Raw genomic sequence first — 23,488 nt, forward strand, 5'->3', positions numbered from 1 at the left:
GAGTGGAGACCTAAGAAAGCAGCTCCACCAGCAAGCAAGACATGTATTAGTGACACCAGTCATTAAGTATATTTTATTCACCCCTAGGACAGCTTCCCCTCTGGCAGCATAGACGGCGGTGTGCATGAGGATGAAATGCCACCCCTGACAGCAAAGGGAAATCACAGGCAAAAAAAGTAGGATTGAAAAAAGTCAAGATAGGGGCACCTGGCTGGCTCAGTTGCAAGAGCAGGTGACTCTTGATCTCAGGGATGGGAGTTTGAGCCCCACATCAGGTAGAGATGACTTAAATAAATCAAATTACAAACTCAAGAGGAAGAGATGCAATCTGAGCCCAGAAGTCCACGACTTGTCAGACAAAGGCACCCTTGAGGTCAACCACAACTCAGCACGTGCTGGTCTAAGGACATCTTACCTCTAAGAACTGCTTGAGGCGTATGAAGGAACCCATTTGTCCTGAGCTTGTGATGGCTTCAATCCTGCAGGGAGAGGAAGAAGACACACAAATCACAACTGTGATTCCTACCTCCCTCCTGGAGAGGAGTTCGGGACGCTGCTGATCCAGAGGAAGGGATAGGTGGAATGACTCGCAGAGATGACTTCTGGGCTCAGGATGCTGTCATTCGTCCAAATGATCTCAGCTGCCTACTCAAACCAGGAGATAAAGGAGAACAGAGGACATTCCTTTCCAAGGTCTTTGCGAGCAGGCAGGATGGGTGCTGCTAAAACCTCTCCCTCGGCTGAAATGCCAGTGTGCTGAAAGGAATGAGAAGGGCACCTAAAGGCAAACACCATGGCAGGGTCAAGCCAACTGGTTTGTTTGTAAATCAGTTTCTCCAACTGATTTATTAAGGGAGTTTTTTTTTTTTTTTTTTACCTTTTTTTTTTTTTAAATTAATTTATTTATTTACTTACGATAGTCACAGAGAGAGAGAGAGAGAGGCAGAGACACAGGCAGAGGGAGAAGCAGGCTCCATGCACCGGGAGCCCGATGTGGGATTCGATCCCGGGTCTCCAGGATCGCGCCCCGGGGCAAAGGCAGGCGCCAAACCGCTGCGCCACCCAAGGATCCCTATTAAGGGAGTTTTAACTCCTTGGTTAATTCATGACTGCATGTGGTCACCATTCCAGATCAGCTGAGGGAGTTTGGAAAATAGTTAAATGTCGGGTATCTGAATCCAGGATCTTCCTAATTTAGCTTTTTCATTTAGCTAATAGTATTTAAGACACTCTCACTACAATTCTAAAATCAAAGAGAAGGATGAGAGATGTCACACTTGATATAAGTGCATTTAGCTGAGTCAAACCCAGCATGTAACTGCACCCAAGGGCATCTGACACTGTGTGTTTCACCCACTGAATCCCATGTTGTCTATTCAATAAGCCACATACCTGGGGAAGTAGTCTTCTTTGATGAGAAGGATCATCTTCCAGAACTGTACCTGGTACTGCTTCATGAGGGCATTCCCACACACCTACAGGGAAGGACAGGCATGGTCAGAGCAGAGGATGCACATTTATACTCATGCCAGAAATCTGTAAAGCACATCGGCTCTTTGCTTTTCACTCCTACCGAGAATTTCAGCCACAATACCACTTAGATAGCTAAGCAAGGGAATAAATGGAAAGATCCAACTTTTTTCTGAAGCATTTCTCTGTATATGACAATATCTCCATTAAATCAGACCACCAAGAAACCAAGTATTTTAGCAAACTAGAAAATATGAATCAAACTTTATTATTATTCTTTGATTCTACTGAATGGAAACTTTTCTAAAGTAGTGGTGTTCCTCCCAACCATAGTAAGTAGAGCATATAGAACATCACCATGTTCTCAAATTTATTCATAATCTCTGCTCACATCCTGTGACTTCAGGAACTCTAAGATGAATGGAAATGTTTGGCATTGTAGGCTCAATGGCCCACATCTATTACGGTATGTGCACCAGAGCTTTAATTTTTAAGAAATGTCTCCTTTCCACAGAAACCCTTACCGTCACTCCTATAGTGGTGGCCCCTCATAGGCAGACAGAACTATAAGGAATCTTCTGGATAAGGGAGAAACCTGACCCAAGCTGGCTGATCATATTTGCTCAGGTATGAGGGATCACAAAGATGGGACGGTAGTCCCACTACACTGGGCAACCACACTGAGGCAGAGGGCTATAGCCCAGGATGGCTATCTGCTCCACTGTGCACAGAGAACCAGAGAAAGCTGGCCTATGGAGCAAGAATGAGGCAGCCCTGCAGGAAGGGCACAGGAAGGACTATGTGGCCCCAGAGAGACTCTTGGTGCCTGGTAACATTCTAGTTCCTGATTCCAGGCCCACATGAGAGTCAACTACACATCCTGCCTTTGGTTCTGGGAGTCACTTCTCTATCCCTAAAACAAACGTCCCTTTTTGCTTGTGCTGGTATGTACGGTTTTTTTCTTTGTTACAATGAGAAGACAAGCACACAGAGAAGGAAGGCACAGTGGGAAGAAAAACCAAAAGCTAGGTGTGTCTTTAGCATTTGGGGAAAAAAAATGTGTGACACTGAATCCTAATGCTGTTCACCATCAGCCTGTCTCTATATTGCTTCCTGATTCAGGTCACACCATGGCCAAAGGCTGCTTCAACCACTGTCTCGTGTGATAACTGCATTACTTACCTCCAAGAAGTCAAAGAGGAGGGTGGCTGTCACATCTGACAGGGGCTCCATGTTTAAGATTTGTGCCAACCAGCGCCAACCATGACTTAAGCCATGAGGATGAATCTGGGAGGGGAGACACTTGGTCATGATTTGATCTCATTGGATCTAGGGATCTAAACCCCCAAAGTTAATCTCCAGCCATTACTAAGTGACATGAACTCCTAGATCATCGAAATCAAGCACATACCACAGGGGAGAAAGAGAAACATCACAAGATGAACAAATCCTGTCTTCAAATGTCCCAACATGATGGAACCCACACATTCTTTGTAGGAACCCCTAGTCGACATCTGGCAATTTCGGTTTCAGGGATTCTATCAGTTACCCATATAGACATTTTATTTATTATTCTAGGTACTTTAGCATAGAACCTGGAACATAGCAGGTACATGATAAAAATTTGGATTCAATCAACTTACAATCCCTTCTCTTTAGGTCTCCTCTTTAGGTTAATTTCTCCATGTCTCCAATCTGTATCCTTTGTGAAAAGCACTGGGCTGGTGGCTTTGTTACTGACTGTGTGTCACCATAGCTTACTGAGACTCCATCTGCTCATCTGTGACAGGAGGCACCAACCAGGTCTAAAATGACACTGAGTTGGGGCACCTGGCTGGCTCAATCAATGGAGCATAAGACTCTTGATCTCAGGGTCATGAGCCCCATTCTGGGCCCAGAACTTAAATAATAATAATAATAATAATGTATCATTTAGATCACTCTTCTTTTTTTTTTTTAATTTTTATTTATTTATGATAGTCACAGAGAAATAGAGAGAGGCAGAGACACAGGCAGAGGGAGAAGCAGGCTCCATGCACCGGGAGCCTGATGTGGGATTTGATCCCGGGTCTCTAGGATCGCGCCCTGGGCCAAAGGCAGGCGCCAAACCGCTGCGCCACCCAGGGATCCCTAGATCACTCTTCTAATAGAATCTTCTACTTTTAATGACTGGTTCTCAACAGACTGTCATCTGGTAAACCCTCTTACAAACACACTTCTTTTTTCTTTTTTTTAAAAGATTTTACTTATTTGAGAGAGAGAGCATGAGCAGGGAGGGAGAGGTAGAGGAAGCAGCAGACTCCCCACTGAGCAGGGAGCCCAATGTGGGGCTCGATCCCAAGACCCTAGGATCATGACCTGAGATGAAGGAGACGCTTAACCCACTGAGCCCTCAGGTGCCCCAAACCCACTTCTTTAAAGACTCAACTGAGGGGACCTGGGTGGCTCAGTGGTTGAGTGTCTACTTTTGGCTCAGGTTGTGATCCTGGGGTCCTGGGATCGAGTCTAGCATCAGGCTCCCCATGGGGAGCCTGCTTCTCTTTCTGCCTATGTCTCTGCCTCTCTCTCTGTGTCTCTCGTGAATAAATAAATACAATCTTTTTAAAAAGTAAAAATTTTTTTAAATAATAATTTTTTAAAAAGATTGTATTTATTTATTTACGATAGAGAGAGAAGGGCAAAGACATAGACAGAGGGAGAAGCAGGCTCCATGCAGGAAGCCCAATGTGGGACTTGATCCCAGGGCTTTGGGATCACACCCTGAGCCAAAGGCAGACGCTCAACCACTGAACCACCCAGTGGCTCAAAATAATAATAATAAAGGTTCAACTGGGTCAATCCCTGAACAAATAGCTCTGCTGGTCCAAAAGTTTCCTAATACTCAACATCAACTACTCTAAAGCACACCTACAAAACAGTAATACACACTAAGTTTTCATGTAATGACTGCCTCGGCAGCAAGAAGGGCAATAGTTCTCATGGACAGGATACACAAATATGGTCCGACCTCTCACTATTGATAGCAGGTCTTTTCTACTACCTCTTGTCGGCTTCCATATGGCCATCGAAGCTGGATAATGGCAGCATAGAGTCGGATCATCCCAGACATGCGTTTTAGAAAGTTGTCCTGCTGTTCCACTTTGGAGTCCTTCACTTGGTAGCCAAGCATCCTGTGTGGGAAGAAAAATTCAATGTGACAAGGCCAAAGTGAGCATAACAAATCACTGACTTTTTATGGCTAAAAGGAACAATCTAGTACTATTACATTTAGCATTATTATTATTTTTATAAAGTAGGCTCCATGCCCAATATGGGGCTTGAACTCACCACACCTCATGATTGAGAGTTGCATAATCTACCGACTGAGCCAACCACACGTCTCTATTTTTTCTTTTTAAAGTAAGCTCTAGGGATCCCTGGGTGGCTCAGCAGTTTGGCACCTGCCTTCGGTCCAGGGCATGATCCTGGAGACCCGAGATCAGGTCCCACATCAGGCTCCCTGTGTGGAGCCTGCTTCTCCCTCTGCCTGTGTCTCTGCCTCTCTCTGTGTGTGTGTGTGTCTCTCATTAATAAATGAATAAAATCTTTAAAAAATAAAATAAAATAAAAATAAAGTAGGCTCTAGGGACACCTGGGTGGCTCAGTGGTTGAGCATCTGCCTTCTGGCTCAGGTCGTGATCCTGGAGTCCTGGGATCGAGTCCCACATCGGGCTTCCTGTGTGGAGCCTGCTTCTCCCTCTGCCTGTCTCTGCCTCTCTCTCTGTGTCTCTCATGAATAAATAAATAAAATCTTAAAAAAAAAAAAAGTAGCTTTATGCAGTGGCAGTATCATAGCCAATGAGGTTTATCCGAGGTACGATTATTGCTAATTGAAAAAAAAAAAAAAAGTAAGCTCTAGGCCCAATGTAGGGCTCAAACTCACAACCCTAAGATGAAGAGTCACATGCTCTATCGACTGAGCCAGCCAAGCGCCCCTTTTTAGCATTATTCTTACTACATGATTACATTATCATTATCTCTGCACAATAGTTTACTTACAAAGTACACAAATCAACTATCACATCTGTGCATCATGTAGGCCCTGCAAGGTAAACTCATAGGACTTTTTATTTTTTAATTTTTTAATTTTTTATTTTTTTCATAGGACTTTTTAAAAAAGATTTTGTTTATTTACTCAAGAGAGAAAGAAAAAAAATGAGCAGTGGGAGGGGCAGAAGGAAAGAGAGGAGCAGATTCCCTGCTGAGCAGGAAGCCTGGTGAAGGATTTGATCCCAGGACCCTGAGATCATGACCTGAGCTGAAGGCAGATGTTTAACCAACTGAGCCACTGAGGCACCCATCAAAAGGATTTTTTTCTTAAATATTTTATTTTTAAGCAATCTCTGTACCAATATGGGGCTCAAGCTCCCAATCCCAAAATCAAGAGTCGTACACTCTACTGATGGAGCCAGCCAGGTACCCCAAACTTACAGGACTGATGGATATCATTACCCGCATTGGCAAACAAGGAAAATGATGCTCAAAGAGCTTAAGTGATTGACCCATTTTACAAATCATTAAATGATGAAGCAGGGCAAAATCCTAAAACTCCTGGATTCTAAATCCAGTATTTTTTTCCCTAAATGATATTGATTATTGCACCTGAATCCACAAATTCCCAAAGCAGCGAGTTTGCATGAAAGACATTAGATTCTCTGACAGAACATTCCAGGTACATGAGGAGCTGTGAAAGGAGAGAGAATGAACCCCAGTTCTCCTCCCCCCCTTAAGATTATTTATTTATTTATTTTAGAGAGAGAAACAGAGAGAGAATAATGTTCAAGCAAGAGGGAGGGGAGAGGGAGAGAACCTCAAGCAGACTCGGTGCCCAGTGTAGAGCCCAACGCAGGGCTCAATCCCACAACTGTGAGCTCATGACCTGAGGCAAAACCAAAAATCAGATGCTTAACCAACTGTACCACCCAGATGCCCCCAAACCCCAGTTCTATTTGTAATTCATCCAGCTCCTGAGGAGAGTGAGTGAGGAGAAAAATGACCTCACCTTTGATAGTCTTCCAATGCCATTCCCTCCTTGAAAGCTGGGTAGAAGGGAACGGAGTAGGGACACTTCCTGTGGAGGTGAGCAAGGATGAGGTCGCCCACTCTGGGATGCAGCTCCCAGATTCCGGATGCCACAACCGCTATGGGGAATGCTGCTTCATGGTGAGAGGCCACCTCCTCCTCTCCTTGTTTCTGGGGGGCAGAAACATCACCATTTTAGTTACTATGGAGAGGAGCTTAAAGGCTGCATACCAGCCTCTCCCCATACCTGAAAACGTTTCTCACCACAAATTTCTCTGCCAGCTTGTACTGGACAAAGTCCAGGCCCTGTGGGTTCAGGGTGACTGACACAGAATGCCCACCACATTGAACGGGTTTTCCAGAGAGCAGGCTGTGGATCTTGTCAAAGATCTCCTTCAGCTTTGAGCCTGGGTATGACAGAGATAAAGTCAGTTAAAACACTCAACTGCAGACCACTCTGTTTCTCATCACTGCAATAAAGCCTCTTCAAAAAACCTATGGTGCAATAAACAAAAACAAAAACAAAAACAAAAAACACAAACCTGTGGTGCTATGCAGCACCCACAAGGTCAGAACCTAAAGAAAAATACCATTGTGGAAAATTCTATGACACACCAATAAAATGCATGTAGCCTATGGTGCAGAAGTACATAAGATGTGGTACTATTTCAAAGGAATTCCTTGTTTGGGAATGAATAAACTGACACACCAAACAAGAGGGGAACAGTATAGAGGCAAGTGTATGGCTACAGATGGCATGGGCTGTGGCTGATATCTCTAATAGGAGTCATTTGCATCTCTGGGAAAAACCTCCCAGAGATTTCTTCCCAGCTTTCAGCGACTCCCCCTTCTCTGGGACCTGCCTCTCTCCATCCTCAGACACACAGAAGAGGGCTCCTGGTGACTCTATTTGTATTCCAGATCCTGTGTGCCCCAGCCTTGCGCTGGCAACAGTTTGATGAAGAGTGACCAGCTGAGCCAATCAGCCACCTGACTGAGTCACCTCCTGTAAGTGGCTGGCCTGGCAACACACGTGCTCATAAACACTAGGGCCCTGCACCTGCCAGGTGAACCAAAGAACAGTAGTCTACCTAATAAGATCAGAGATGTGTAGAGGCAAGATGAAAGGAAAGGATCCTAAGGTTTGGGATCCCTGGGTGGCGCAGCAGTTTGATGCCTGCCTTTGGCCCAGGGCGCAATCCTGGAGACCCTGGATCGAATCCCACGTCGGGCTCCCGGTGCATGGAGCCTGCTTCTCCCTCTGCCTATGTCTCTGCCTCTCTCTCTCTCTCCGTGACTATCATAAATAAATAAAAATTTAAAAAAAAATTAAAAAAAAAAAAAAAGGATCCTAAGGTTTTTAGCTCGTTCTACTCTCATACTTGCCAGTGGGTTCTGAAAAATATCCCTTTAGCTTTAGAATAAATGTCTTTTTTTTTTTTTAAGCCTAAGTGGATCTAAATTGGTCTCCATTACTCAAACCTTACTGAGATACCAAAATAGTAGCTCCCACTCCTGCTACGTCACATTTCAGTACTACTTTAACTGATGGTTTCAAATTCCCTATCAGCTCCTTTCTCTGTGCCTTTCTGGTTAGAAAAGTCAGCTCCCAACCCTCTGCCTGGCACGGCCTCCCACATCCCATATGCCACACCAGCACCAGAGAGATTTAGATTCTGCTCCAAATCTAACCACTCATGGATGTCTGCTTTTCAAGAGGCAAGAATTATACCATATCTTTCTCTGTACTCAGTATGTACTGAGCACTGACTCTCGAGCATGTCTGCATCTGGTTCTTCAAAGACTTCACAGTGATGGTATAGACAAAGGGATTAAGGTCAGGAAATATGCAGAAAAGTGAAGAAGAGCAAAACTAGAGCCTGATCAGATGCGAAGAATGAAACAGAGAAAGCAGTCGAGGCGAGGAATCCCAACTTCCAGCAAAGGTGCCTGAGCCAACAGTTGTTCTACTGGTTTCTGAGAGCAAAACAGAGGGAAAAGCAGGCATAAAGACGACAAGGAGCTCCGATCTGCATACCTTCAACACAAGGTAGGAGAGAGATGCTAGGCAGAGGTGCCCCTGGGCAGCCCAAGTGAGGGGCCCTGAAACTCAAAGGAAGAATGCTCCAGAGAGAGACAGGACAGCCAAGGGCACAGAGGCAGCATCTGAAAGCCTGGGGCTAGGTGACCTGGGAATAGATGGTGAAAGCAGACTCCTGGGCAACACCAGGAGTGTTAGGGTGGGAGCGGGGGACCCAGGAACCCACAAAGGAGAATGGAGGGCGTGGGTATCAGGAAAACCTGGAAATTCATGTTGCCATGGAAGCCAAAGGAGAGTTCATCAAGAAAGGAATAATCACCAGCGCCAAAGGGAAATGTGAGGAAGGCTAGAAGAGGCAGATAGAATCAAAGAATATGTATTTTAGGATGTAACTCAAGCATGTTTAAAGGGAAAGAAGCCTGTAAAAGGGAGTCAATTTGCAGAGACCAGGTGATAAGCACTGAAGTCTTTTTTTTTTTTTTTTTTATGATAGTCACACAGAGAGAGAGAGAGAGACAGAGACATAGGCAGAGGGAGAAACAGGCTCCATGCACCGGGAGCCCAATGTGGGACTCGATCCCGGGTCTCCAGGATCGCGCCCTGGGCCAAAGGCAGGCGCTAAACTGCTGCGCCACCCAGGGATCCCGAGGCAAGTTTTGAAGGGGAAAGGAGGGTGGACAGCAAAGGCAGAGGGAGAAGGGGAAGTGTGCCAAGGCCACCTCCTCCCTCCACACACAGAAGAAGAGGTACCACTGTGTATGGCTGGAAGGGGCTGGCACCTAAGGATCCCACCCCCGGCATCTAGATGTTCCCCACAAAAGAGGAAACAAATAAGGCTGTCTGTGGTCAGCAGAGGGGTCAGGACTGGGGACAAGCTGGAGGAGAGCAGTGAAGGAGTGGCATGGCTGTCAGGTCAACCTCACCCCCACTGTCGTTGCTAGCAAAGGAAATGGCACTTTCAAGTCTAAAAGTCTAAAAAGTCAAGTTGCTAAGTATTTATTTATCTATACCTTGCCCTGCTCTAGGGAGAACTTCAGGCAGCAGAATGATATGTAAGTTCTGTCATAGGACCTCTCATGGGCAAGAACTACAACTTGTCTACACTTTCTAGGCAACAAGTGAATCAGGGGAACAGGGACCCATGCTAAGTCTGAGCAGCTTTTCAGATGTTCGTGCTCGCCAGCCACTGGGCAGCACAGCTTGGAACCTGGAGCTCTATAAAAATGAACAACTATTTCTGAAGGAGAGAAAGAAGGGTCTTTCTTCTGTCTGGGTCTCACTCTCTAAAGCTCAGTCTCTGGAGAGAAAAGGAAGATGTTCTAAAGTATTAAAGCAGCGATACCTGGGTGGCTCAGCGGTTGAGTGCCTGCCTTCGGCCCAGGGCGTGATCCTGGAGTCCCGGGATCGAGTCCCACATCGGGCTCCCTGCATGGAGCCTGCTTCTCTCTCTGCCTATGTCTCTGCCTCTCTCTCTGTGTCTCTCATAAATAAATAAATAAAATCTTAAAAAAAAAAAAAATAGAAATCCCTTTCACAATGATGGCGCCAAAGGCAAAGAAGGAAGCCCCTGCCCCTCCCAAAGCCGAAGCCAAAGCAAAGGTTTTGAAAGCTAAGAAAGCGGTGCTGATAGGCGTGCACAGTCACAAAAAAAAGAAGATCCCTAGGTCACCTACATTCTGACGACTCAAGACTCTGCGTCTCCAAAGGCAGCCCAAATATCCTCAAAAGAGTGCCCCCAGGAGAAACAAGCTTATCACTATGCCATCATCAAGTTCCCCAACTACTGAGTCAGCCATGAAGAAAATAGAAGACAACAACACACTTGTGTTCATTCTGGATGTCAAGGCCAATAAGCACCAGATCGAACAGGCTGTGAAGAAGCTCTATGACATTGATGTGGCCAAGGTCAACACCTTGATCAGGCCTAATGGAGAAAAGAAAGCATATGTTCGACTGGCTCCTGACTATGATGCTTTGGATGTTGCCAACAAAATTGGGATCATCTAAACTGAGTCCAGCCGGCTATAAATCTAAATATAAAGTTTTTCACCATAAAAAAAAAATAAACAAACAAATAAAGTAATAAGGTAGATTTTGAGCTCAGACAACCTAATGTTACAGGATGAAAGCAAAAAGTGTGAGTCACATCCCAGGTTCCCTGAGTGATGTTTTCAGCAGTGATTTTCAACATCAGGTAGGAGCCTTCCTAAATAACTGACTGCTAATATGCAGCTTATTTATAAAAGTGAGTCAACAAACACATAAGGATTACCTGTGATGAAGAAGAAACAAAAAGTAAGACATGATTTATACATGCCTGATCCACTGTCACTTGTCTGAACTGACTCTATCTACAGGAACCCTACAGACAGGTGGATTTGGAGCCTTAAAAAAATAACAAAATGAAGCGAAGGGTCATGTTCTTAACTCCTCTGACCAACCTGCAATGGTGGAGATCTGGCTCACTGGGATGGTGGCAGCCTTCTGGAGGTCCATCTTTATCTTTTTGGCCTGCCAGGAGAGAACAGTGGGAGGGCAGGCAGTGTTTGGAAGAGCCAAGTAGGTGCCAGTAGGATTAGGGAATGGGACACACTATTGATGTTCCTTTGGGACAGGAGGCTGTTCAGAGCACTACCAGGCCCAGAGTGTTGCCAATGACCTACAGCGCCCCCTACCTGACTATCTTTGCTGTTGGTCAGTTCCTCAAAGGCCAGCACACACTGATTGGAAGCTTCCTGTAGCTGCTGGTACCACTGCATTGTACTGTCTTGTACCTTCACCTGGAGGTCTGAGGAAGAAAAGAGAGGCTTTTGTAATAGCTAGTATTCAATTAACACTTTCTAAAACTTTATTTATATCTCTTTTTTTAAAGATTTTATTTATTTATTCATGAGAGACACACGGGGGGGTGGGCAGCAGAGGGAGAAGCAGGCTCCATGCAGGGAGCCCGATGTGGCACTTGATCCCAGTTCTCCAGGATCACGCCCCAGGCTGAAGGCGGTACCAAGCCGCTGAGCCACTGGCTGCCCTATTTACTTACTTATTTAAATAATCTCTACCCCCCAAAATGGGCTCGAATCCATGACCTGGAGATCAAGAGCTGCACGCTCTTCCGCTCTTCTGACTGAGCCAGCCTGGTGCTCTTTCACTGAACACTTAACACCAACAGGCACTGTTCTCAACAGCTGATACATATGTAAACAAATTGTTTCCTTTCACCTTCTGGGTCAAAGGATGATATCCCCACCAACATCTACCTTCATTCTGTTTCCCTCCTGGGCCCTGGTTGGGAGCTGGGGTCTCTCTGGGGGCCTCTGGCCCCTGCTGCATCTTTGACTCTTGCTGCTTTTCTTGGGCCGCCTCCTCATCTTGCCTCCTCTTGTTTTCACAGGCCCTGGTGATCTCCTGCTGCAAGCTTGTAAGGAGGTCCCGCATTTCCTGCAGGGCTCTCTCCGCCACAGCCTGGTCCTCTGCTGTGGGAAAGCCATTCTGTGAGGGTGACAGAGGCAGAGCTTAGTGTCTGTTCTCCAGACACCCGTGAAGCCAAATCACAGCTCATATAAGTCAGCAATAAGTCTAGATAAAAATGATACTGTGTTTTTTTTTTAAAGATTATTTTATTTTATTTTATTTTTTATTTTTTTATGATAGTCACAGAGAGAGAGAGAGAGAGAGGCAGAGACACAGGCAGAGGGAGAAGCAGGCTCCATGCACCGGGAGCCCGATGTGGGATTCGATCCTGGGTCTCCAGGATTGCGCCCTGGGCCAAAGGCAGGCGCCAAACCGCTGTGCCACCCAGGGATCCCTAACCTGCATTCTGTATGTTAATAATGATTTTTTTTTAAGATTTTATTTATTTATTCGCAAGAGATACAGAGAGGCAGAGACACAGGCAGAGGGAGAAGCAGGCTCCATGCAGGGAGCCCGATGTGGCACTTGATCCCAGGACTCCAGGATCATGCCATGAGCCCAAAGCAGATGCTCAATCACTGAGCCACCCAGGAGTCCTTGTTAATAATGATTTTAAACTTAGTTTCAAATTTACAAGACAATTATACTTCTCCCTTTACAGCTGCCTGTCCTGTCCTTTGCTCAACTTTCTGTTAGTGGGATGGAGATAGAAAGAGTGATTTATTTATCCTTTTTCCCATAGATTGTAAAAGCTCTCTCTGCACCAGGGACATTAAATTTTGGTCTGCTGTATATGTTACAAATATGTTTCCTAAGTTATAATGTGTCTTTAAGTTTTATGTACTTACATCTATTAAACCTTCCCATTTTGACTTCTGCCTTCATTGTTATGCTGACACAGGGCCTCCACACCTCAACATAATTCAAATATTTGCCTACATTTGTTTTCACTAAACACGATTTATTTCTGTTTGTCTCTTCATTTTTATACATCCAAGATTATGGAATTTGATGAAAGAATGCTACAAATTTAATCTTCACTTTTATGGTTCTAATTAATATTTTTAAGATTTTATTTATTTGACATAGAGAGAGAGAGGGAGAGTGTACACACTGAAGCAGGGGGAGTGAAAAGCAGAGGGAGAGGGAGAAGCACGCTCCCCGCTGAGCAGAGAGCCGGATGTGGAGCTTGATCCCAGGACCTTAGGATCATGACCTGAGCCGAAGACAGATGCCCGAGCAACTGAACCACCTATATGCCCCTAATTCATCTTTTCTCCACTGATCTGACACTTTTTTTTTTTTTTAAGATTTTATTTATTTGAGAGAAATAGAGCACTCATGAGCACCGTGAGGGGCAAGGGGAAAAGCAGACTCCCTACTGAGCAGGGAGACTGATATGGGACTCAATCCCTGGACCCTGAGATCTGCGATCATGACCAGAGCCAAAAGCAGATGCTTAACTGACTGAGCCACCCAGCCCCTGAAATGATACCTTTATAATACATTAAATTATCTACAAAAAACATGTCCCTTTCTGGGCTGGTCATTCTATTCCACTGATCTTGCTGCCTGTACCTAATAAGCAGAAATCACTTTAACTGTAGTGTTAGAAAATGTTTTTATGTTCGATCATACCAGTCCCATCACGAGATTTCTTTGTGAAAAGTCCTTTTTTTTTTTTTTTTTTAAGATTTATTCACGAGAGACAGAGAGAGAGTTACAGAGACACAGGCAGGGGGAGAAGCAGGCTCTATGCAGGAGCCCAATGCGGGACTTGATCCTAGGACCCCAGGATCACACCTTGAGCTGAAAGCTGACGCTCAAACTCCTGAGCCACCCAGGTATCCCTGACAGCTTACTTTAATGAAGCTTCAGAAACACAGTAAATCCTTCCACTTATTCTAGTCTTTTTTTATAAATTCAATAAAATTTTACACTTTTTAAAATGTCAATCACTTCTATTTCATGCTAGTTTATTTCTAAGCATTTTATAGTCCACCATATTTTTAACTTTTTTTGTCAGAATACTTTAAATTTTTGCACTTAAAGAGCACCTGGGTGGCTCATTGGTTGAGCGTCTACCTTTGGCTCAGGTCAGGATCACAGGGTCCCAAGATAGAGTCTCACACTGGGCTTCCCACAGGGAGCCTACTTCTCTGTCTGTTTCTGCCTCTCTCTACTGGGTCTCTCGTGAATAGAAAAATAAAATCTTAAAAAAAAAAACCTTTTGTCATATCACCTAATCTCATTTAAGAAAACCTAATAGTTCCCAGCTTTTCACTCTTGGCTTTCTAGGTAGACAATCATATTGTCATCAGATGACATTTCCTCATTTAAAGATTTCTACTGTAATTTGTTTTGTTACCTTGTATTCGCTAAAACTTCTGTTAACTTTAAACAACAGGAACAATGTAGTATCTTTCTTTCCTTACTTTAACAGCATATCTAAAATGTAGTCTTTTTTATTTTTTAAGATTTTATTTATTTATTCATGAGAGACACACAGAGAGAGACAGAGAGACAGAGACATAGGCAGAGGGAGAAGCAGGCTCCATATAGGGAGCCCGATGTGGGACTCAATCCTGGAACTCCGGGATCACGCCCTGAGCCAAAGGCAGACACTCACCTGCTGAGCCACCCAGGCGTCCCTAAAATGTAGTCTGAAATGGATAAGTACTTTGTCATGTTCATTAGCAACACATTTATATTTTTAATTTACTGTAAGTTTTTTTTTAATCTGGAAAGGATGTTGAATTTCAGCATATACTTTTACAGCATCTGACGAGATAAACACATAACTTGGCTCCATTAATCTATAAGTGAAATGAATTTCATGAAAAGATTTCATAACAACTGAACCACCTGTTCAATATCCTTTCAATAGTACCTCTTTGGTTATAGCACATTACTCTTTGAGGCACTGATAAATTTCATTTACTTATCTTTTATTTAGAACTGCTCTTTTTTTTTTTTTTTAAAGATTTTATTTATTCATGAGAGACACAGAGAGAAAGAGAGGCAGAGACACAGGCAGAAGGAGAAGCAGGCTCCATGCGGGGAGCCTGACGTGGGACTCGATCCCCGGTCTCCAGGATCACGCCCTGGGCCGAAGGCAGGCACTAAACCACTGAGCCTCCCAGGGATCCCCTAGAACTGCTCTTAAATGAGAATGTATATAAGCCAGAGTGATGTGCCCATTTCTTTTAGGTGCTGTTTTGCTAGAATATGATTACAAGGGGCGCCTGGGTAGTGTAATTGGTTAAGCATCCACCTCTTCCTTTAAGCTCAGGTTGTGGACTTGGCGTCGTAAGATTGAGTCCTGTGTCAGGCTGCATGATCAGCAGAGTCTGTTTGAGTTTTTCTCTCCCTCTCTCTCTGCCCCTCCTGTTCATGCTCTCTAAAATAAATAAATCTTAAAACAAACAAACAAAAGAATCTACCAGGATTATAAAATGAATCAAGGAGCTTTGTATCATTTTGTATATTCTGTCCTATAAATTTGTAGTTTTGCCTGTTAAATCAATGAGTCTTCTTGTTGATTTGTGGATTTTATTATTTTAAAAGATTTTATTTTTAAGTAACCTCTACCCCCATCATGGGGCTCAAACTCACAACCCTGACATCAAGAGTAGCACACTCCACCACTGACTCAGTCAGCTGTTCCCACGAGGCCTCCCATTTTATTTTATTTTTAAAGATTTTATTTATTTATTTACGATAGACATAGAGAGAGAGAGGCAGAGACACAGACAGAGGGAGAAGCAGGCTCCATGCAGGGAGCCTGACGCGGAACTCGATCCCGGGACTTCAGGATCGCGCCTTGGGCCAAAGGCAGGCGCTAAACCGCTGAGCCACCCAGGGATCCCCCGAGGCCTCCCATTTTAAACCATCTTGTCCAAGGTAGGAAGGGAACAACAACAAAATTCTTCAGGAAATTCACAATAAATTTCCCCTTTTGTATATTAAAATGTATTATAAAGCTATAGCAATTAAACAGGAATTACTCTGGTAGGAGAATAAAAATTTATATCATGGAAACAGAAAGGAATATTGAGAAAGAGTTTGTAGGGACGCCTGGGTGGCTTGCAGTTGAGCATTTGCCTTCAGCTCAGGGTGTGATCCTGGAGTTCTGGGATGGAGTCCCACATCGGGCTCCCTGTATGGAGCCTGCTTCTCCCTCTGCCTGTGTCTCTGCCTCTCTCTTTCTGTGTCTCTCATGAATAAATAAATAAAATCAAGAAAGAAAGAAAGAAAGAAAAGAAAGAAAGAAAGAAAGAAAGAAAGAAAGAAAGAAAGAAAGAAAGAAAGAAGAAAGAAAGAAGAAAGAAAGAAAGAAAGAAAGAAAGAAAGAAAGAAAGAAAGAAAGAAAGAAAAAGAGCTCCTAGAATCTACTGACTCTACTGAGCCTGCCAGGTGCCCCCCTAGTTGACATTTTTATGAATTGTACGTTCTCACCCTCAGTTCATATTTCTATTCAAGTTGTTTTAAAAAACCAGTTAATACATGTTCTAAATATTAAGAACCTTTTTAAAAATTATTTTTAAGGTTTTTTAAAAAATATTTTATTTATTTATTCATGAGAGACACAGAGAAAGAGGCAGAGACATAGGCAGAGGGAGAAGCAGACTCCATGCAGGGAGCCAAATGTGGGACTTGATCCCAGATCCCGGGATCATGCCCTGAGCTAAAGGCAGACACTCAACTACTGAGTCAGCCAGGCATCCCTAAATATTAAGAACTTCAAACATTTCTCATATTTGAAGCAGAAGTTTATTTTTTTTAAGATTTTTTATTTATTCATTTGAGACACAGAGAGAGAGAGAGCATGAGCACGGGGGAGAGGGAGAGGGAGAAGCAAACTTCCTGTTGAGCTGGGAGCCCAATACGGGGCTCAATCCCAGGACCCTGAGATCATGACCTGAGCCAAAGGTAGATGCTTAACCATCTGAGCCACCAGGTGCCCCAAAAGTTTATTTTTATAGCTGATCATTCCCTTTGAATTTACTTTATAGCTTTTGTTTACCTTTCCTTTTATAAAATCTCAAACCTACACAATTAGAACAGCATAATGAACCTTTATGCAACCATTCTCCAGCTTGAGCAAGAATCAACACATGGCAGTCTTGTTTTATCTCTCCTTCCAGCTGCATGCCCTCCCCCAATGACTTTACAATAGATCTTATATATATTACTTCATCTGGAAAATACTTTATTTATTTTTTTTTTAATTTTTTATTTATTTATGATAGTCACAGAGAGAGAGAGAGAGGCAGAGACACAGGCAGAGGGAGAAGCAGGCTCCATGCACCGGGAGCCCGACGTGGGATTCGATCCCGGGTCTCCAGGATCGCGCCCCGGGCCAAAGGCAGGCGCCAAACCGCTGCGCCACCCAGGGATCCCGTGGAAAATACTTTAATATGGATCTCTAAAGATAAAACTCTTTGCTGACATAACCAGAATACTAATACCACACCTAAAAAACTGATAATATGACCAAATATCCAGTCAGTGCTCAAATTTTTTTAAGATTAATTTGAGAGCAGCCCCGGTGGCTTAGTGGTTTAGTACTGCCTTCAGCCCGGGGCATGATCCTGGGGACCCAGGGATCCCTGGGTGGAGCCTGCTTCTCCCTCTGCCTGTGTCTCTGCCTCTCTCTCTCTCTCTGTGTCTCTCATGAATAAATTAAATCTTAAAAAAAAAAAAAAAAGATTTATTTGAAAGAGAAAGAGAACACTTGCACAATCAGCTAGAGGGGCAGAGAGACAAGCAGACTCACCACTGAGCACATATCCCTGAGATAAAGACCTGAGCTGAAGTCAGACACCTAAGTGACTAAGTCACCCAGGCGCTCTTGTCTAAAAGTTTTTTAACGGCTGGAACATTAACATCTATACAAGGCTCAACCTTTTGGTTTATGTCTTGTAATTAAGTCTTTTAATCTCAAGATTCTACATCCTTTATGTTTTTTTCCTTGCCATTAATTATCAAAGAGTCTGGATCATTTGTTCTATAAAATTTCCTATGTTCTGAAAAACTCCAGAATGCAATTGCTAATCCTAACCCTGTGGTATATTCTACTGGGTTTCTTTATTACCTGTATTTTCTGTGAGCTGTGAAAGGACAGTGCCTTCTAACAGAACTTTCTGTAGTGCTAGAAATGTTCCACATTTATGATCTGCAATATAGTAGCCATTAGCCATATGTAGTTGTTGAGGATTTAAAATATGGCTTCTGTGACTGAAGAACTGAATTTTAATTTCAAAAATTTTTAGGGACACCTGGGTGGTTCAGCGGTTGCGCATCTGCCTTCAGCACAGGGAGTGATCCTGATCTGGGGATTGAGTTCCACATCAGGCTCCCTGTGAGAAGCCTGCTTCTCCCTCTGCCTGTGTCTGCCTCTTTCTCTGTGTCTCTCATGAATAAATAAATAAAAATCTTTTTAAAAATTAAAAATTAAAATTAAAAATTTTTTTTTTTTAATTAGGGGTACTTGGTTGGGTCAGTTGTAGAGCATGACTCTTGATCTCAGGGTCATGAGTTTAAGCCCCATGTTGGGCATGGGGCCTACTGAACTGGTACAAGTTTGGGGTAAGAATCAAGACCTTAGGGATCCCTGGGTGGCGCAGCGGTTTGGCGCCTGCCTTTGGCCCAGGGCGCGATCCTGGAGACCCAGGATCGAATCCCACGTCGGGCTCCCGGTGCATGGAGCCTGCTTCTCCCTCTGCCTGTGTCTCTGCCTCTCTCTCTCTCTCTCTGTGTGTGACTATCATAAATAAATAAAAATTAAAAAAAAAAATTAAAAAAAAAAAAAAAGAATCAAGACCTTAAAGGGGAGACCTGGATGGTTCAGTTGGCTAAGCATCTGCCTTTGGCTCAAATCATCTCAGGGTCCTGGGATTGAGCCCTGCATCGGGCTCACTGCTCTGCAGGGAGTCTATTTCTCCCTCTCCCTCTGCCCCTGCCCCCTGCTCGTCTGCCTGCTCTCTCTATCAAATGAATGAATAAAATCTTTAAAAATAAAATAAAAAGAACCCTAAAATTTTTGGGGCAAGCAATTCTGTTTTTAGGAGTTTTTCTCAAAGAAATACAAGTAAGACATATATAAAATGGTATCACTACAGCATTATGCATGGTAGTGAAAATACAGAAACTTTAATATTCAATGGTAGGTATGTTTTTTTTTCTGATCGATTTTGGTATGATTATATGTGGGAGGTATCCTATTCTGACAAGTTCATCAAATACTTACTAAATATCTACTATGTGTCATGGCAATACTGCTCTAATTAAAAACATCAAAATATTTTTAATGGTTATACTAATTATGTGTTCAAAATATAACATTAACAGAAAAAAAGCAATGTGCATTCCTGTGAGGTTTTAACTTTTACCATAGCATAGCAGGAGTTCAATAAAATATTACTCAATTTCACAATCAGAATAAACAATTATTTGTTTAACCTAAGACTGGAAACTTGATATGTAGGAGTCCAACTTGGGGTGAGGATAACTGCCCCCCACCACTCCTTATCAGGGAAGAAAGATGAAATGCTAACGAATGATTATCTCTTTGAGGTCCCTCCAAAGACTCCTCACCTCAGAAGTGGCCCGAATGATTCCCGAGACAAGGCTGCACAGCTGGTTGCCTCGGGTCCGGAAGGCAGACAGGTCAAACTTCAGCGTGTCTCTGTGCTGCTCAGAGGCGTCCAGCTGCTGGTTGAGGTGCAGCACCTCCTCCTGCAGGGCATAGAGGCTCCGCAGGCGGATCTGGCCTTCTTCCTTCCGCAGCCGCTCCTGCTCCACCTGCTTCAGGCGCTGTTGCTCGGCCTCCCTCAGCTTCAGGTTGAGAATCTGCAGGAAGGGCTGTCCAGTTACCTTTCTCTGAGGCACCTCTCAGCCTTCTCTTTCTGTCTCCCCTGAGCCCTACATGGGCTACATATTTTTACAGATGGACCCCAAGCAGAAAGAGGGCAGCCCAAGGTGAGTCACACAGAGGTGAGATTTGGGCCAGGTCCTCCACACCCGTCTGCCAAAACCCCACTTTGGGAGAGTTAAAACTAGACATGGAAAGGCCCACATGGATTCTCCCAGGCTCTGACCTTTGCTCTGTGACGATGCTCAGCTTTTAGCTTCTCTTGGTGCCCCAGGGCCTCCCTGGAGCTGCACGAAAAATGGCAGGGAAGAGTAGTCAGGCATGCCCCATAAAATTGTCTTACCCTCCCTCTCCTAAAAGCCTCCCTCTCTTTGCGATACATGGGTCGACTTTCCAGGGGTGGTCATTTTTCTAGGTTATAAGTTTCACTGGCTATTTTATTTTGAGATTTAAGGCCTCAGAAGAAGTCCAACCCTTTTTCCCTTCGGGTCTAATGCAGCCAAGCACACTGATGATCCCACTCACCTCTTCTCCATCACTTCCCTTAAGTCCTGGAATTCTTTATGCTGTTTCAGTTCCTTCCGTTCATCGAAGCGCTTCAGTTGTTCAGATGCCATCTCAGAGAGGGCTCGCACCTTCCTCTCCTGCTCCTCTTGCCACTGCCTCAGGCCCTCCTGAAAAGGATCAGCACCTGCTCTCTGGAGCTCCATTAGCACCTTGTTCACTTACCTGTGGAGAATAACCTCCTGGCAGCCTTTAGCTCCAGAGATACCCAAAGACATGTAACCACCTGCTTACTTCTCAGAAACTATGCTCGAGTTGCACCTCCCCTTTGGGTAGATGTTTAAACTCGGCTGTTTTAGGAAGCTCTTCCAATTTGCCCCATTTGGTTCATGTCATTCTAATGTCAGCTGAGAACAGACAGGTATTTACCAACATGGTGTCAAACAGCCCTGTGCTTTTAGGCCTCCATCCTGTGCATTCTAATGAGGGTTTCTGACTAACCAACAGAAATCCTCACTCTAACTCCATAAACATGCTATGCACATTCCCACGTTACTCTTTTCTATACCTTCTCATTTCTGCCTACATCTCCTCCCCACCTCAGCTTAGTCTCCTTCCTATATTCCGAAAGGTATCAGGTTTTCCATTTATTATTCATGAGAGTATTCTCATATGGTTTTTAAGGGCGATGTGACATTTTAACTACCAAAATTTAAGGTATACACATCCTTTGACACTAGTTTAATTTTAGGAATTTATCCTGAGGAAATATTTGCATGGGTATGCAAAGATATATGTATAAGGATGCTCACCGCAGGCCTCTTGATGATGGCAATAAATTTAAAACAATTTCAATTAACTGGAGATTGACTAAACATATTACAGTGAGTCAGACTCAAGAATACCTTGCAACCTTTAAACAGGATGAGATGCTATATATACTGGCATGAAGATATGGCAAAATATATTGTTAAGACATTACATTATTCTATTTTAGAGCTTCCAGTACAAGAAGGCAAAGTGAACACAAGCATATATAACCTCTCCTCCGAGCCTCTGTTTAAATAAGACTTGGGAAGGAAAAAAAGACTCAACCACAGAGAGTCCCTGGGATCATCAGCAAGGGAAAAACTTATAATATGCTTCTGGAAGATAGAAAGTTTCTGTAGAGGAATGTGGACTGACAGAGCAGAACTAAGAAAATGTGATGATGCATGCATGCATGCACGCACACACACACACAAGCAGACTAACCCTCTCAGGGAGAAAGCCAACAACCTACTAGAACCTCAAAGAGGCCCAGGACTGGGAAATGTCACATCTGAAATCAGGTGAGGTTCATGGGGCTGAAAACAGAAACATCAGCTGAATGTTTGTGGACAAAATAGTCAATTCTTACTCCCACCCCCAAATGATGAGATCAGAACAGCCAACAGCCAGGGACGTGTGCTGTAACGATTTTTTTTTTTAATTTTTTATTTATTTATGATAGTCACAGAAAGAGAGAGAGAGAGGCAGAGACACAGGCAGAGGGAGAAGCAGGCTCCCTGCACCAGGAGCCTGATGTGGGATTCAATCCCGGGTCTCCAGGATCGCGCCCTGGGCCAAAGGCAGGCGCCAAACCGCTGCGCCACCCAGGGATCCCACGATTTTTTTTTTAAACATCTTTTCATATGCTTCATTGTCTGTATTGGTAAAGTACCTTTATCTTTTGCCCATTTCATATTTGATTTTTCTTTTCACTGTTGTATACTGGGTAACGATTTGAAAAGAGATCTGCACATTCTCTGACACCTTCCCATCTTCTCCACTTCACCTTGAGTAGGACTTTATGACTGTGTTGACCAAGAAAGTGTGGGAAAGAGAAATTATGTTACGTGACTTCCAAGAGTAGGTTACAAAAGGCCACACTGGTTGGCCATTATTTCTTAAGATGCTTGCTCTTGGAATCCAACCTCCAAGCTACGAGGAAGCCCCACCATGTAGAGAGGGTAGATGTTCCAGCCAGCAGCTAACTTCAATTGCTACCTAGGTGACCAAGGAAGCCTTTGAAAGAACTCCAGCCCCTTCGCCACAACTGCACAGCCCCCAAGTGAGAACCACCTAGTTGAGCACATCGACCTCCAGAAACATGAAAGACAGTAATGAAATGCTAGTAGCGATTGTAAGCAACAAGTTTGGGGGTGATTTGTTACACAGGTCATATATACTCCCAGGCAAAAAACAGAGTTTTTCCCTGTGAGAAAATGAATAAACTGTCCAGAAACAACCCTGGATAAGCTAGCATGGAGTCTGGCATTTCAGAACAATACCCTAGGAATTCTGACACTCAGGGAGTCCAAAAGCATTAATAATCTTGTTCCTGACTATGCACCTTGAAGCTTTGGTCCAACCACTGACAAATAAAGGTCATTAGCTATTTGAGGAAACACTATACCCTAAGAAAATCAAAGTGAACAAGCGGAAAATAATGAATCTAAAGGAGGCAGATATTTCAAGGAACATGATTAAATCTGAAAACAAACAAAACAAAACTCCAGGATGATATGAGAATAAAATGCTCTGAAAAAGAAACAAGTGGAGAATAAAAAAAAGCTTGTGAAAACTAGACATATTTTTAAAGTAGATATATACATACTTTTTCTTTTTTTTTTTTTTATACATACTATTTCAAATAACAATGGAGGGGGATGCCAGTAGAAGCTCCATCATTTGAAATACTGCTAGCGGGCAACCCCAGTGGTGCAGTGGTTTAGCAACGCCTGCAGTCCAGGGCGTGATCCTGGAGACACGGGATCAAGTCCCACGTCAGGCTCCCTGCAAGGAGCCCGCTTCTCCCTCTGCCTGTGTCTCTGCCTCTCTCTCTCTCTTCTCTCTCTCTGAATGAATAAATAAATAAATCTTTAAAAAAAAAAAAAAAAAACACTGCTAGCCTTTAGTAAATAGGCAATAATGATGGCAATAAATTTAAAACAGGTCTCCATCCTGTGCACTCTAATGAGGGTTAATTTATATAACAAAATTACATTGGTTTGTTGTTAAATTTATGAATTAGATGTTCTGATTTCTGTTGTATTAATTGTGCTTTCTCAAAAGACCTAGGAATTAAAATCCTTCTTTTTCAG

General features: G+C 43.6%; 1 protein-coding gene and 1 pseudogene across 1 annotated transcript in view; one reads left to right on the forward strand and one right to left on the reverse strand.

Annotated features, from left to right (window-relative positions):
- Nucleotides 1-23,488, reverse strand: part of GLE1 (GLE1 RNA export mediator) — a 35,910-nt gene that overhangs the window by 1,654 nt on the left and 10,768 nt on the right. The window contains exons 4-15 of the mRNA XM_026009434.2: nt 20,385-20,533; nt 20,086-20,146; nt 19,583-19,837; nt 11,830-12,061; nt 11,248-11,360; nt 11,014-11,083; nt 6,796-6,938; nt 6,512-6,702; nt 4,511-4,640; nt 2,653-2,757; nt 1,393-1,475; nt 416-479 (exon numbers count right to left, since the gene is read on the reverse strand). Of these exons, the coding sequence (XP_025865219.1) occupies nt 416-479; nt 1,393-1,475; nt 2,653-2,757; nt 4,511-4,640; nt 6,512-6,702; nt 6,796-6,938; nt 11,014-11,083; nt 11,248-11,360; nt 11,830-12,061; nt 19,583-19,837; nt 20,086-20,146; nt 20,385-20,533 (1,596 nt within the window). The remainder of the gene's footprint in view (nt 1-415; nt 480-1,392; nt 1,476-2,652; nt 2,758-4,510; nt 4,641-6,511; nt 6,703-6,795; nt 6,939-11,013; nt 11,084-11,247; nt 11,361-11,829; nt 12,062-19,582; nt 19,838-20,085; nt 20,147-20,384; nt 20,534-23,488) is intronic.
- Nucleotides 5,279-5,359, forward strand: LOC112928047 (U4 spliceosomal RNA; annotated as a pseudogene).

The sequence above is a fragment of the Vulpes vulpes genome, chromosome 2, assembly GCF_048418805.1.
Source record: "Vulpes vulpes isolate BD-2025 chromosome 2, VulVul3, whole genome shotgun sequence".
Taxonomy (NCBI): domain Eukaryota; kingdom Metazoa; phylum Chordata; class Mammalia; order Carnivora; family Canidae; genus Vulpes; species Vulpes vulpes.